The sequence below is a fragment of the Chlamydotis macqueenii genome, chromosome 5 (genome assembly GCF_036417535.1).
Source record: "Chlamydotis macqueenii isolate bChlMac1 chromosome 5, bChlMac1.mat, whole genome shotgun sequence".
Lineage (NCBI taxonomy): Eukaryota > Metazoa > Chordata > Aves > Otidiformes > Otididae > Chlamydotis > Chlamydotis macqueenii.
In genome coordinates, this window is record NC_141560.1 from 62420647 (window position 1) to 62432955 (window position 12309).

Sequence of the window (12309 nt, forward strand, 5' to 3'; positions counted from 1 at the left end):
CCCCAGCCTCCACTACAGACTGAACAGCAAAAGCAGGTTTCAAGGTGCACTGTTTGACACAGCCTTGGGGGACAGAGACGGTGGGCATTACTTGCACCCACTACAAGGTGCTTTGTACTGCTTCTTCTGCAGCAAGTCTGATGCAAGACTGGAGTGCTCCTAGTCTCATATTCCCTACAGATTACAGCTGTGGACCACAGCCACTGACACAATGCAACACGAGCCATAGAATAGAGGTGCTCTGTTTTCCATCACCTTCTCATCCTTCATGCCAGTGGTAACACCCAGGAGCCAGGTTTCTACCAACAGACTCCCTCAGGCCAGTGTAACCTCAGCATGGGACTTGCCTGTGTTTCTCACAATTGACTGCCTAGATAGAGCATACAGAACTGGTGTAAACCAGGTTCTAACCCCAGCTCCATCTTGGCATCTTTTTTTTTGTTGTTGTTGATATTTATCTACCAGACTGAGGTTTTCCTCTATCTTATGTGCCTAGAGTTTCTAGAGTTCTACTGTAATACTGTGTAGTGGGATAGGGAAATGAATAAATATTGACTAAGCCTTTTGATTTGATGGGGGTCTGATAGGGGTAAAGGGCAAGAGAGAGACAATTTCTGATTTTCCTACACTTCTTTTGAGGAAAAACTCTAGACAGGTCTGCAAGCCATGTCATAAAAACCCCTTCTTTGCAAGTTTGGCTGGCTGCGTTCTATGGGTACCTATCTGTGTGGATGAAGAAACAGTTACTAAAAGTCAACAGGACAGGAAACAGTACATACTGAGCAGCAGCCTGGAACAATCTTCAGGAACTTACAGTGTTGGAGAATAGTGGTCCTGTTAAATCCACAGAAGCTGATATACTTTCAGCACCAAGATTCTGCCAATCCTGTACAAGCCCACCAGCACACTTGACCATCCACAGCTGGCTGTATAGCATGAACCATATCAAAGATTACAGTGGCTGCTACATACAAACAAAGATTACAGGACTATACACACATGTGATGAAATAAAGGAGGCCTTCAGGGACAAAGCCACAGGTGCATCAGTACAGCCCTCTGCTTCTGAGTAAACAGCTGGGTTTGGCCTCCTAATTGTTGCTCATGTGTGTGAGTAGTGACTGTACTCTGTAAAAAGTTGTTTACTATTATTAACAGAATCAAGATGTTACAGTTAATAACCACTTGATTAATAAAAGGTGTTCTGTAAGTATCAGTTGTGATGTTGTCCTCCTCCCAGAAAAAACGGAATTTGCAGTACACACTTAAACACTAAAATTCCAACCAGAGGTTCATTTTTCATTCAGGGTTTTTTTTTTCCTAAATTTGGTAATAGCAATTTTAGTTTAACAGTAATGAAGAAATCCAACCAAGCCTAAGCTTATGTCTCACAAACCATCCATTGTTTATTTAACAACAGCTGTGAGAATTCTGCTCAGTAAATTAACACAAGTGTGAGCAGAACATACAGGATAAAACATGCTTACAGAAACTAGTAACTGAAAGCAGGGAGAACACCTACCCAGGATAGTTAAGTTTTGTTTGACATAAATATATACACATATAATACGTTTTTGTAAGCATAAAGACAAAGAACATGCAAAGACCATTAAAAGAAATTCCAGTTTCAGTTTTAAAAAGCATGTAATGTACAGTTTAGTAATAATGAAAATATCCAGGGAAAAAAAAAAAAAATTAAAATTTAAGTTGTACAACACACATTTTCTCCAGGAGGAAAACTTAAATGGAACAGGGGATCTGTTTGAAAAAAGCTTGGTAAACAGAGAAATGGGAAACCTGGAAGAACTGAAGCATGCATTTTACCATCAAATTTTCTTTTTCCCCCTTTACCTCTCCTTAAGCTTTTTGGTGACGTAAAGCAACTTTGGTACACAAGCAGGAAAGTATCACTTCTATCTACCTGACAGTCTTCCAGTTAATTAAAAATGGTGGCACGCAGAACCAACAAAATCAGCTGGTAGAACCTAGCAAATCTAGAATGAGAACCACTACCACAGTGGGTACCCAAGTGAGTACTTGGGACTTCACAACCTTATTTTAAAGTTCTTTTTCTTCTTTTGTCATTCTTCTCGCTCTTACTGTTGTTACTCCCCTCTCCTCTACCCAGTTACCTCACCATGAAATCAATCAGATGGATTATACAAATTATAAATTAATTGCTGATTTAATATCAGTTACCTTTAGTGACCTGCTAACATTTGTTTAACAGGAAATACTCTGTCACTTCAGCTTTTATTCATTAAATATCAACCACATGGACAACGTTCTCTTTAAGACATACCTGCAGTATGAGTGACTCTTTATCACCTTCTAATCGTGCCAATCTTTCTTGATAGGTTTCATTATTAGATGAATGATGATTCACCTGTGACTGGGGGAAAAGAGTGCTATGAGAATTTTTGCAGTTAATATTAAAAGTTCAAGCAGTAGTTAATAAAAATGGATATAAAGCGAATGGTTGTTATAATGCAAAAATATGCAAAAATGTGTCTACAGATCAAAACTGTTTATATCATATGTATTAACCCTTTCATATGTAACTTTTTTTAGGTGGATTTTGAATACATTGTAATTTCCAGCAATCAAGAATGGTACAGGAATAGATTTGATATTTTCTAGCAAATTATCATTTCATTGGGTAATGCCATCTTATCAAGACAAAAACCATTTAATTTGAAATATCAAGTCTCAACAGTCTTTTGCCAAAGTAAAAAAATCTTGGTGTTTATTTTTAAATGGTAAAAATCACCATATGTATTACAATATTCCTAGAAATTACTGAAAGAAATGGATCATTTATTTGGTCTTAAAGTTAATTTCTTATTAACTTTTGTAGTATTATAATGAAAATAAGGAATCCTCATAAGTAAACATCATGCATTTCTATACATCTGCCTCCGTAATCCTTTGACTTCAGCTATGCATCCTCTATCATACTGCCAGCCATTCTGCCCGGGTTACTCAACTTGTAGAGCCAAGTCTTAGTCTTATACTGTACTTTAGAATCCAAAATCTTTAGCCTCAGCAGCTAGGTTTCCATTAGGATTAAAACTCAGTTACAGACCATTAAATGAGTTTTCTCAATGGAGAGCCAACAGGCTCCTCCCAGTATGCCGCTGGCCCACACACAATGGTAGGGGAGACTTTCGTGCACCTCAAACAACAAGTATTCAGGGAGGAACAGCACGCTACTAGGCAGGAAAAGATTGTCTTAATGACAAAAGTTAGTGATGAAGTTAGTCTAGTCAGGTAGATTTTGCACTCTTTCTCCTGCCGTCATTTGTAATTTTCCTGTGCTAGACTTAAGAAATATTCCTGTAACCACTTGTGTTACTACTCCTCCCCAGTCTTACAGGCACAGTGAGTTAAATTACTGACAGCACATTTTTATATAACCAATCTGTCATGAATGCAAAACAGAGTTCAGCATTTTATATAACCAGTAATTAAGAATTAGTTCAACATCAAATCACAAATAAGATACTTCACTACACTCACATTTACCAAATGTATAGCCTCCAATGATGCCTGCTGCACTTAGTGACTGAAATATCCTCTGCTGAAAGTCCAATACTCAATACCCATGTAAAACCTAGTGCATCACACTCATGTGAACAGAAACAGGCACGGGGGGAGGGAAATCAACCCTGCCAATAGGTCAGACAGCGAGTGCTCACGTAAGTACAGGAAAGTACAGTAGACAGAAAATGACCTGCTAAATAAAAGTGGCTGACTGACACACAGCAGTTGTTTAAGACTTGGGAAATCTTTGTGGCATGCATAAAGACAAGATAAAACAATGTAATATGAACCAAAGCCATCTGTGGATGGTTCGAGTGCATTCTGCAGCTGTGGAAGTCAGTACGGAGAAGAAACCAAGCAAGTGTAATTAGATATCACACGTATCTGCAGCAACTGAATGCAGGACCTGTAACACTAAGTCATAAGACTACAGACCGCTCGAGTTTGGGTAAGAGCTCACAAACAAACACTAGACTTATGTAACCACATGACAAAAAGGCTGAATCACCAAGATTTTCCACAAAGATGTTATTTCAGAAGATGTAGCCTTAAAACCCAAAAATCATTACCTGGGCTCCACAAATTATAAGCTAAGTATATTAATTATATTTCTTGCAATGAAAGAATGAAAAAAATTGCATAAAACATGTAAAAAGTTTATGATAACAAAAGAGAAGGAAAGACATGCTAAGACAGGGTGGTTGAAACTACCTTGATGATAGTTCCACTGCAGATGAAAAGTCAAGTGTATACATAAATACCCTACCTAAGCGAGCTGCAAAGCAATATCTTGACGCATTTGCCTCCAAAGAGATTTTAGACATAGTTTAATGCCCATCAGATTGCATCAGATATTAACATAACATGTTTCCTCAAACAATTCTAAATCAACTGTTTCTCCCAGATGTAGAGGGAAAAGAAAAAAAAAAAAAAGAATTTTATCACCTGCTTCAACTGCTTCTTCATCTTTAGTTCCCAAGTCTCACTTTGGAATATGCTCTTTACTCTAAGTCAGACATAATATTAGTAGCTGCTGGAAACTTGACTGTCTAAGTATCACTTACATGATCAAATCATTACAGAGTCCTTTTCCAATAAAAAGGCTTAAATATTCCTCCAGAATATATGACAAAAAAAATCAGACTTCAGAGCATGATTCAACAGCTTTAATTTAAAATGGGGATAATCAGCAAAAATATAAAAGGGCACAGCAAGAATGGGAAGAAAGATTTGATCAACTCAGCTATCTTAATTTTCAACAGCCTTCTCAGCCCAATAAGCATGGAATGTTATGTTTTCTTGCCTGCTATTTTAATACAGATGCAATTCAGAATGCAGCTTATTGACAGAACAGAATGACAACTATTGTATAGTGCTTCTGTACAGATGTTCTGTTCAGAAGCTTCTGTAATAGAACTTCTAGCTGAATCTTGACAGGCTGCAAAAGTAAGCCCCTTAAAGCAAGCACATATGCAAAATAATAAAATTGAATACAGGCCAGTTTATGTTTGCATGTGTGCTGATACATTCAGCTCAAAGAATCTCCAACACAGCTAGTTTCAAAACAAAAAATACCAGCTTCTGAAGCTGATAAGCAAGCTGCTGCACAGAAATGTGTCACTAATACCATGGATCTCATATTGGGCTGTGGAGGGAGGAGGAGGTGGGAAAAGAAACCTGGCAGTCAGATAGAGTGGTGATTTGTAAGCTTTTTCAACAAGTCACCCGCCTCTTTTAGAAGACAGATTATGTCATAACCCTCCTCTCTTCTTATTCAGTCACATGAATCACCTTCAGTTCCACTGATAATTGAATAAGATGCCTGTGGCAACTATAATACTTGCATTAATAGGGAAGATTAGGGACATGCTTGATGTATTGTCTTTTGTTGCAGTTTAGAAGCTGAAAACAAGGAGTACAGCCAGCAGAGTTCAACCAGTTTTCCCGCAAACTACTAGCAGCACACAGGTTGCAGTATTATATTTCAATACAAGAAAATGTACACTATAGACTTTTTCCAGCCTATTTGGAGTTGGTAATATTTAGAAGAGTATGGACTTTCCATCTCTTTATGACTGTTTTGGGTCAGCAGAATTGATGTTATGAGTCACAGCAGTTGCTATTGTGTAGTGATGAGTGAGTAGCCCACACAGTAAACATCTTTATTTTGCCATCTGACTATGGATGTAATAGAACTTTAATCTTGGCATGTTAGCTCTACCTCTGATACACACCCATCTGAGTACATTTACATTCACTCAGTGTACTTGAGGAGGAAGAGAAGGCTGGAACATGATTTCTGGATCTGCAATTCTTGCCTTTCATCCAAAGGCAATAAGGAAAGCAACAACAGGATTTTCTATTTGCCATTGTTCCTTGTTGGTTAAGTAAAAGTGGCAGTCACTTTGAAAAAGCTAACAGCATATAGTCTGAAATTAAGTAAAGACAGAGCTAGGCAAACTTATGTAGTCCTTAAAATAAAAGATTTTTTACCAAATATTTATACTCTATCAGGATATTTTTTTCCTAATATTAATACCTGTTTTCTCTTCCTGACAGTTAGATTACTTACAGGAAGATATCTTTACAGAATTCACAAGATTCACCCTCAATATCGTGAGCTTAATGGCTATAGCATGCGTTTGCTCCACATCTTGCTAGGACAGGTTGCAAATAGTATCCAGAAGAAAGGAAAGGAAAGTGTAAGAATAGTGTATACCTATTAGAGGTCAACCATCAGTTCTGTGCTGCGTGCACTTCAAAAGGTAAGTATAAAGCAAGCTACAAGAGTCATCAGACTTCTCCATTTCATATGAAGGCCTCTCTCTTTCAAAATAAGACATCTTACTACTGTACAAAGTTTTCCAGAGGCAAGAGACTTTCCATTTTGTTACACTCCATCCACTGCAGTTCAAATAGCTCAGTTAATTTACAATGTCCTTAGCCCATAATACTGTTTATAATAAATATTAGCACTTATGTTTGTGATGTTCGTTAGTAATTTGTGGTTATACCTACATGCCTATGTACCAAAGCAGGGGTTGTGCCATTTTTATTCAGAATGGTGTGTTCCAATTAAGGCCAGATGGAAAGACAAGAATAAAGCAAGAGGGCAACAGATGAAATAGTATGTGGACCCTCTAACCCAAATCCATTGGAAGGACCAAAGAAAGTTTGCTAAATATGAGACACTTTCAGCTTCAGATATAGGGTATCTCTTAGGTTCCTTAGCTTGCAACAGAAACAGTGACAGATTTATGCTTACGCCCTTTAAAAGAACTCAACATCAGTTATCTGCAAAACGCTTCCCACAAACTGCGCACCAAATACTTTATGAGAACTACACAAGAACTTTTCCATATCCTTCTAGAAACAGACTGCTGAGAGACATGCCCCCCTTGATAATTCCTGTGACCTCCTTAGCCGAGCTCTGTGTCTTGCTAACAAGGTATCCTTGAATATCTGCATTGTTACAAACTCTTATAACACTGCGTGAAACCAGAGCCATACTATGTGCCCGTGTCAGATACGATCCAGCTTCTCAGACAGAATGAGCTGACCGGGACAGTTCTGAAACCACCATCACAGTATCACATGCCATGAAGTACAGTACAGCTGTGCCCACTGCAGAGTTTTGTCTTTCTGGTATTAGGTAAGAAATTATCAGAGAAAGTTCTTTCTCTTGTGAGAAATACTATTGCAGGCTAACAATTTTTACTACTGGCAAAAGACAGGAAAAAGTCAAATGGAGAAAAAACAGTAAATGAAGGAAAACCCATTAACTGTGCCTGATACAAAACTGAGACAAGGCTAAACTGGTTTTTTGCTTTGTCCATCTCCTCTTATATTTTGCCACCCACTCTGTCCATACCTATGGCCATTCTTGGCACAGTACTTTTCACAGATCATGTTAACATCAAGAAATTCCCATGGAAAGAGCTGAAGTCTGGTGACATCTTATTTCTGTTTGATCTAAATAATGCTTTGTCCCTGCTGTTGTTGCATGATGTGACTACTGCTTAAAACCAGATCCTCTATTCTAAGCATCTGAAAATAGCAATTGTATCTGTCATTTTGCCTGCTCGGATCTTGTGATTTTTTTTGTATTTGTTTGCTGCCCTAATCCGGTCCAAGCCACAGACACCATGCAAATCTAGCTTAGCCAGCCAACTGCAACATCAAAACTGATCCTGGTCTCTGAAGTGATTTCTGCTAATGATGAAATTGGAGCCAGCTCTGGCATACTTCACCAAGGCTTTATGGAATTCTGTTGCAGTTACTCTGTTAAGTGCCATTTGTTACCCTGGAGGGTACTCATACTTTCATTATCAGCCAAAGAGCAACAGTTTATGATTGCAGGGCCTAAAATCTTTCTATGCTATCAAAGTCAGTGCCAGACATGTGACATTAGGTTTCTCAAGCATGAGAATTAAACAAGCGACTTAGATTGTTTCAATTTTTTTTTTTTTTTTAAATCACTTGTCAAAGGAATTTGGAAGCAGATTGCTTAAGTTCTCCTGGGAACAATGCAAGATCATTTTCAGTTCTCTTCCCTTCCCCCACATGTGTTCACCCCCTTGAAGAGCTTGCAAGGAAAAGCAGTGGTATTGATCTTCTCCTTTATATATCCTTCATAAAAGGAATTGCATGAAACAACAGTAACAGTGTTATTAATTTCTGTAAAAGCCTGTGCTACATGGAACACAGTATCCTTTCTGAACACAGTACTTGAAAATCATCCTAGAGACACTGTGTAAACCCCTTCAAATCTCTGAACGTTCCAGGGTCAGACTTTCTTCACTGAAGCTATTTCTTGAGCCCTTTCTCATTATGTTATTGTTCTTAGTGTATCCGAAACGCCACACAACCTGGTAACAGCACAACTTAGCCTTCTGTTAGCAAATATATCTTCTAGAAATGAAATTTAATCCAGGAAGCAGGGGTGGCAGACATACTGTATCCAAAACCTCATTTAAATAACAAATTAATGTGTGATCGCAAAAAACAGTAAGGAGTTATTTAGCTTTAACTGCACAGAGCACAGGTTAAACTAATAGTATAACGTTAGCAACTGCTACTTCCTGTTGTCTCCTTCACTACCAACTCACTCCCCATTTAATCCCCTCCCTGTCCACACTGCGGAACTGTAAAAGCTTCCAGAACTCATGTAAATATTTTGTAAATTAACTTCCAAGATTTTCCAGCTTTTATTAAAGACTGACATTATACCATGAATATTTTATATTCATTCTAGAAAAAACCCAAATTAAATTTCTTAATCACATTTCATTTAAGTATTTACCTACCTTTTATGTTTATAAAGCTAGTAGAAAAAGAGAGTGCATGTGCGTATGTATACATGTGTGTTTTTAATCCAGTGCCATATATAAGTACTAACATAAATGGCATGCGTAGGATTTGCAAGAAAAGTACATACAGGTTAAAAAATATTTTTAAAGTATAACAAGAGGATATGCTGCTTACATGACACACAATTAAATTAATATTGTAATTTAAAAAAACAGTATACTGTGAAGGATCTATTCATATCCCATTCACGGATTTTTCAAACACTGAAAAATAAATACTTAGAACCTAAAAAAAAAAATCTGAAAGCTGACAAAAATGAAGTGATTTTTCAAAGGTGATGAGACAATTTTTTTCTTTTATAGCAACACAAAAACAAATCTCATGCAGTTAATTCATGTTCAGAAAGTTCATCACTGAATTAGGATTTTAATAACACTGTCTTTTTTTAAAAAAATAATTTAATCAGAGTAACATGCACAGGAAAAAAGTACCACCATTTTTATCCAAAACAAAGGCATCCTAAAAGTTCTTATACAGTCACACCATTGAAGAACTGATTAAGTGAAGAACTAGTGCAAATAATTTTTCATTTTAAAGCACAACATGGTAAACAACATATTCTCCTTTTTTTGTCATACAGGATTTGCTTTGTTGTATTACAATCTCAGGAAAGTACAAGCAGCACTTGCTAGAATCTATTGCCATTTGTTCAAAGTTTGATCCCAGAGTTTCATTTTCAAAGACAAAGACAGCTGATTCTCTCCCCCCTCCCTTAGCCTCCTCCTCCTATATGAAGAAACATCTTTAATTTATTTCTCATTAAAAAAACTTAGAATTTTTTTTTATGTCTGAAGCCCTCAATACACTTCCTTTCACAAAGCTGAGAATTCTGGCTAAGATTTGCTAAAGTGCATTTACAAAGAGAAAACAAAGCCCAGCAAATCACTTACCCTCTTTAGCCACGTGAAGTGCTTGTAAATATCAATCTCACCATCCATGCTTTGGGCCCATCTCAGCAGTCACATTCCCAGGGTTAAAAGAAACGTTTGGAAGCAAGCGCACTGCTTTGTTCTACAGGATATAGCTGTGACTTCTTCCCCTGACTTCTAAAATCTTGAATGCCTGTTCACATTTTAAGCTAAATCTTCTGCCTCTGTCCCACAGTCTCATCCCAAATGCTTCTCACAGATGTATATATAACGCACAACTGTATAAACTTCAGGCTCTCCCCCAAACATCTGTTTTTTTTAAAGAGCAGATCGGTCAGTAATAAGAACAATGTAACTCTAAAAACGTCAAAAATACAACTTGCTGAATGATCTTTAAAAAAGGATCTTTCAAAAATAGTATAAGTCTGCAGAAACTGTTCCCTTTTAATGTTGAATAACAAGCTAAAATTATTAAGCTGTCACTGAGAAACTATTTTCAAGTAATGCCTTCTTTGGCTTTCTGTTTCAAGAGTGGCTGGAACTCATTACCAAAGACCCCTTATTTCCTGTCTCTGTTTTACTCCCTGTTTATCGTAACACTGCTCAGCCTTCTCAGTTTATTTCAGGCTCAGACTAAACCTAAGAATAAGTTCTGCTCTTTGAATTACTTGTCCGTCTTTTCAAAAGACATTATAAGAGTGGAGGAACTCAAGGACGATCCTGTGGATAAGTTAATTATCCCATAAATACAGCTATTGCCAAAGAGGCAATTTTCCATCTTAACAGATGATGATACACTTCTAAGATTTTTGCCTGCCCCTGCTGAAGCTGAAGTTTCATAGCATGGCAACTTTTCAAGCTTGCAACACCAAGATAAATGCATATGTAAAGCAATGCTCTGGCAAGAAAGGAAGTTTAAAAGTGCTGCCTGTTACTGTGGTGTCCTCTAGTGCCTCCACACAGTAGCTATGATTAAGCTCTATTTTTTTCCCAATAAACTCCAGTTTCCAATGCTGTATCTCCCACTAGTTAGAAGTGCCTTTGTCCTTAAACTGGACAACTGATTGTTCCACACACAAGGACAACTGCTTGGGCAAAGCCTATTAAGACCAAAGAGAAGCTGTCCCCATGGGATTTTTGTGATGATGTCCGAACATTTACTTATTTCCCTGTTTTCTTCGGTTTTCACAGTCAAACCTGCTCTTGTATTTAAGGCAAAGTAAACCAGCAATTTGGAAGAGACAGTGTCAAAGATGCCCATCATACTAACAATATATACAAAGAATTTAGTCTGAAGCTCTATAATGATCTGAAAAGCAGTTCTTACAGGGATCTGTCTCACTTAGCCATCCACCCACATTTCAAACTGAGGAAGTCACAGATACATGAAAAGAGTTTCTGAAAGGGATCTGGAGTTTTATTATTTCAACCATTCTTATTCCTTTCGACCTGAGGGACCTCTTTTTAGACTCTTGCATGTCACAAAATAAGAGGGAAGGATATAAACCTAGACTTCCAGCTTTCTCCATGTATTTATTACCTGTTGTTACTTAAAGTCACATGATAAGAAAAATATTAATGTTTTTTAGAAAGTTAGTGGTTCAAGTCTTCTAAAGGTGCTAGCATACATAAAACCACCAGTAAATGTGACAAGACAAAAGCACTGTCAGTTTCCAAAAGTGAACCATGCCACAAGACAGATCTGAAGAGGACTTGGGCTGCTCTGTACATAAAACACATTTACTCTACACTGCTTGTAGAAGTTTTTATGCTATCTTCAAGTTGACGAGAGCAGCTATTTCTTGAATAGCTCACACCATCTGGCAAAAGCCTTAGTACATCATTAATGGTCCATTTTTAAAAGAAAATCATAAACATTAAGATGCACTTAATACAGTACACCTTTCTATGCATGACAACCTCTGTCATGGCTGACAAGACTGAATAGAGGTTCTCTTAACACTAAAACATTAACTCCCTACAGCTTAAGGCATTTTTTTCCACCAGAAAACTAGTTATCTAATTATGGAGAACAACAAATACATTAAAGTTTATCTCAAAGTACTGTGTATCCCATAGCACCACCACTACTGAGCCTTAAGATCCACATTTCATCCATTTCAAAAGACAGGCTACAAGACTCTAATTTCAGGCTTATTTAGGGAAGGAGGAAATATGACTCTCTTAAAACATTCCACAACACAACATTTCTTAATGATTTTGTTCTTGATTTAAAAAAAAACTACAGGAAAACTATATTACTCCAATTATTAGTGCCTCAGTGTAGTACCTGCAGTTAGGCAAGTATCCTTTTCTCCTCCTGAAAGCATTTAAAATTACAAACATACCTCACTTCTGCCTTGTCATTTGTCCTGGATTTCATGCAAAGGCCTCTTGATTCTGTTACAGTCATTCTTCCTGATTAAAAGGTAAATGTGTCTGAATTTTCTGCATCTTATCAGCCACAAATGTTGACAACACACATTCCACAGTCAGTCACGTGTTCACTTTTAGCCCGTCACCTGCAT

General features: G+C 37.3%; 1 protein-coding gene across 1 annotated transcript in view; it reads right to left on the reverse strand.

Moving 5' to 3' along the window:
• The window catches only part of PPFIBP2 (PPFIB scaffold protein 2), a 111228-nt gene that overhangs the window by 52121 nt on the left and 46798 nt on the right, over positions 1-12309 (reverse strand). The window contains exon 4 of the mRNA XM_086749034.1: positions 2302-2391. Coding sequence (XP_086605160.1) covers positions 2302-2391 — 90 coding nt within the window. The remainder of the gene's footprint in view (positions 1-2301; positions 2392-12309) is intronic.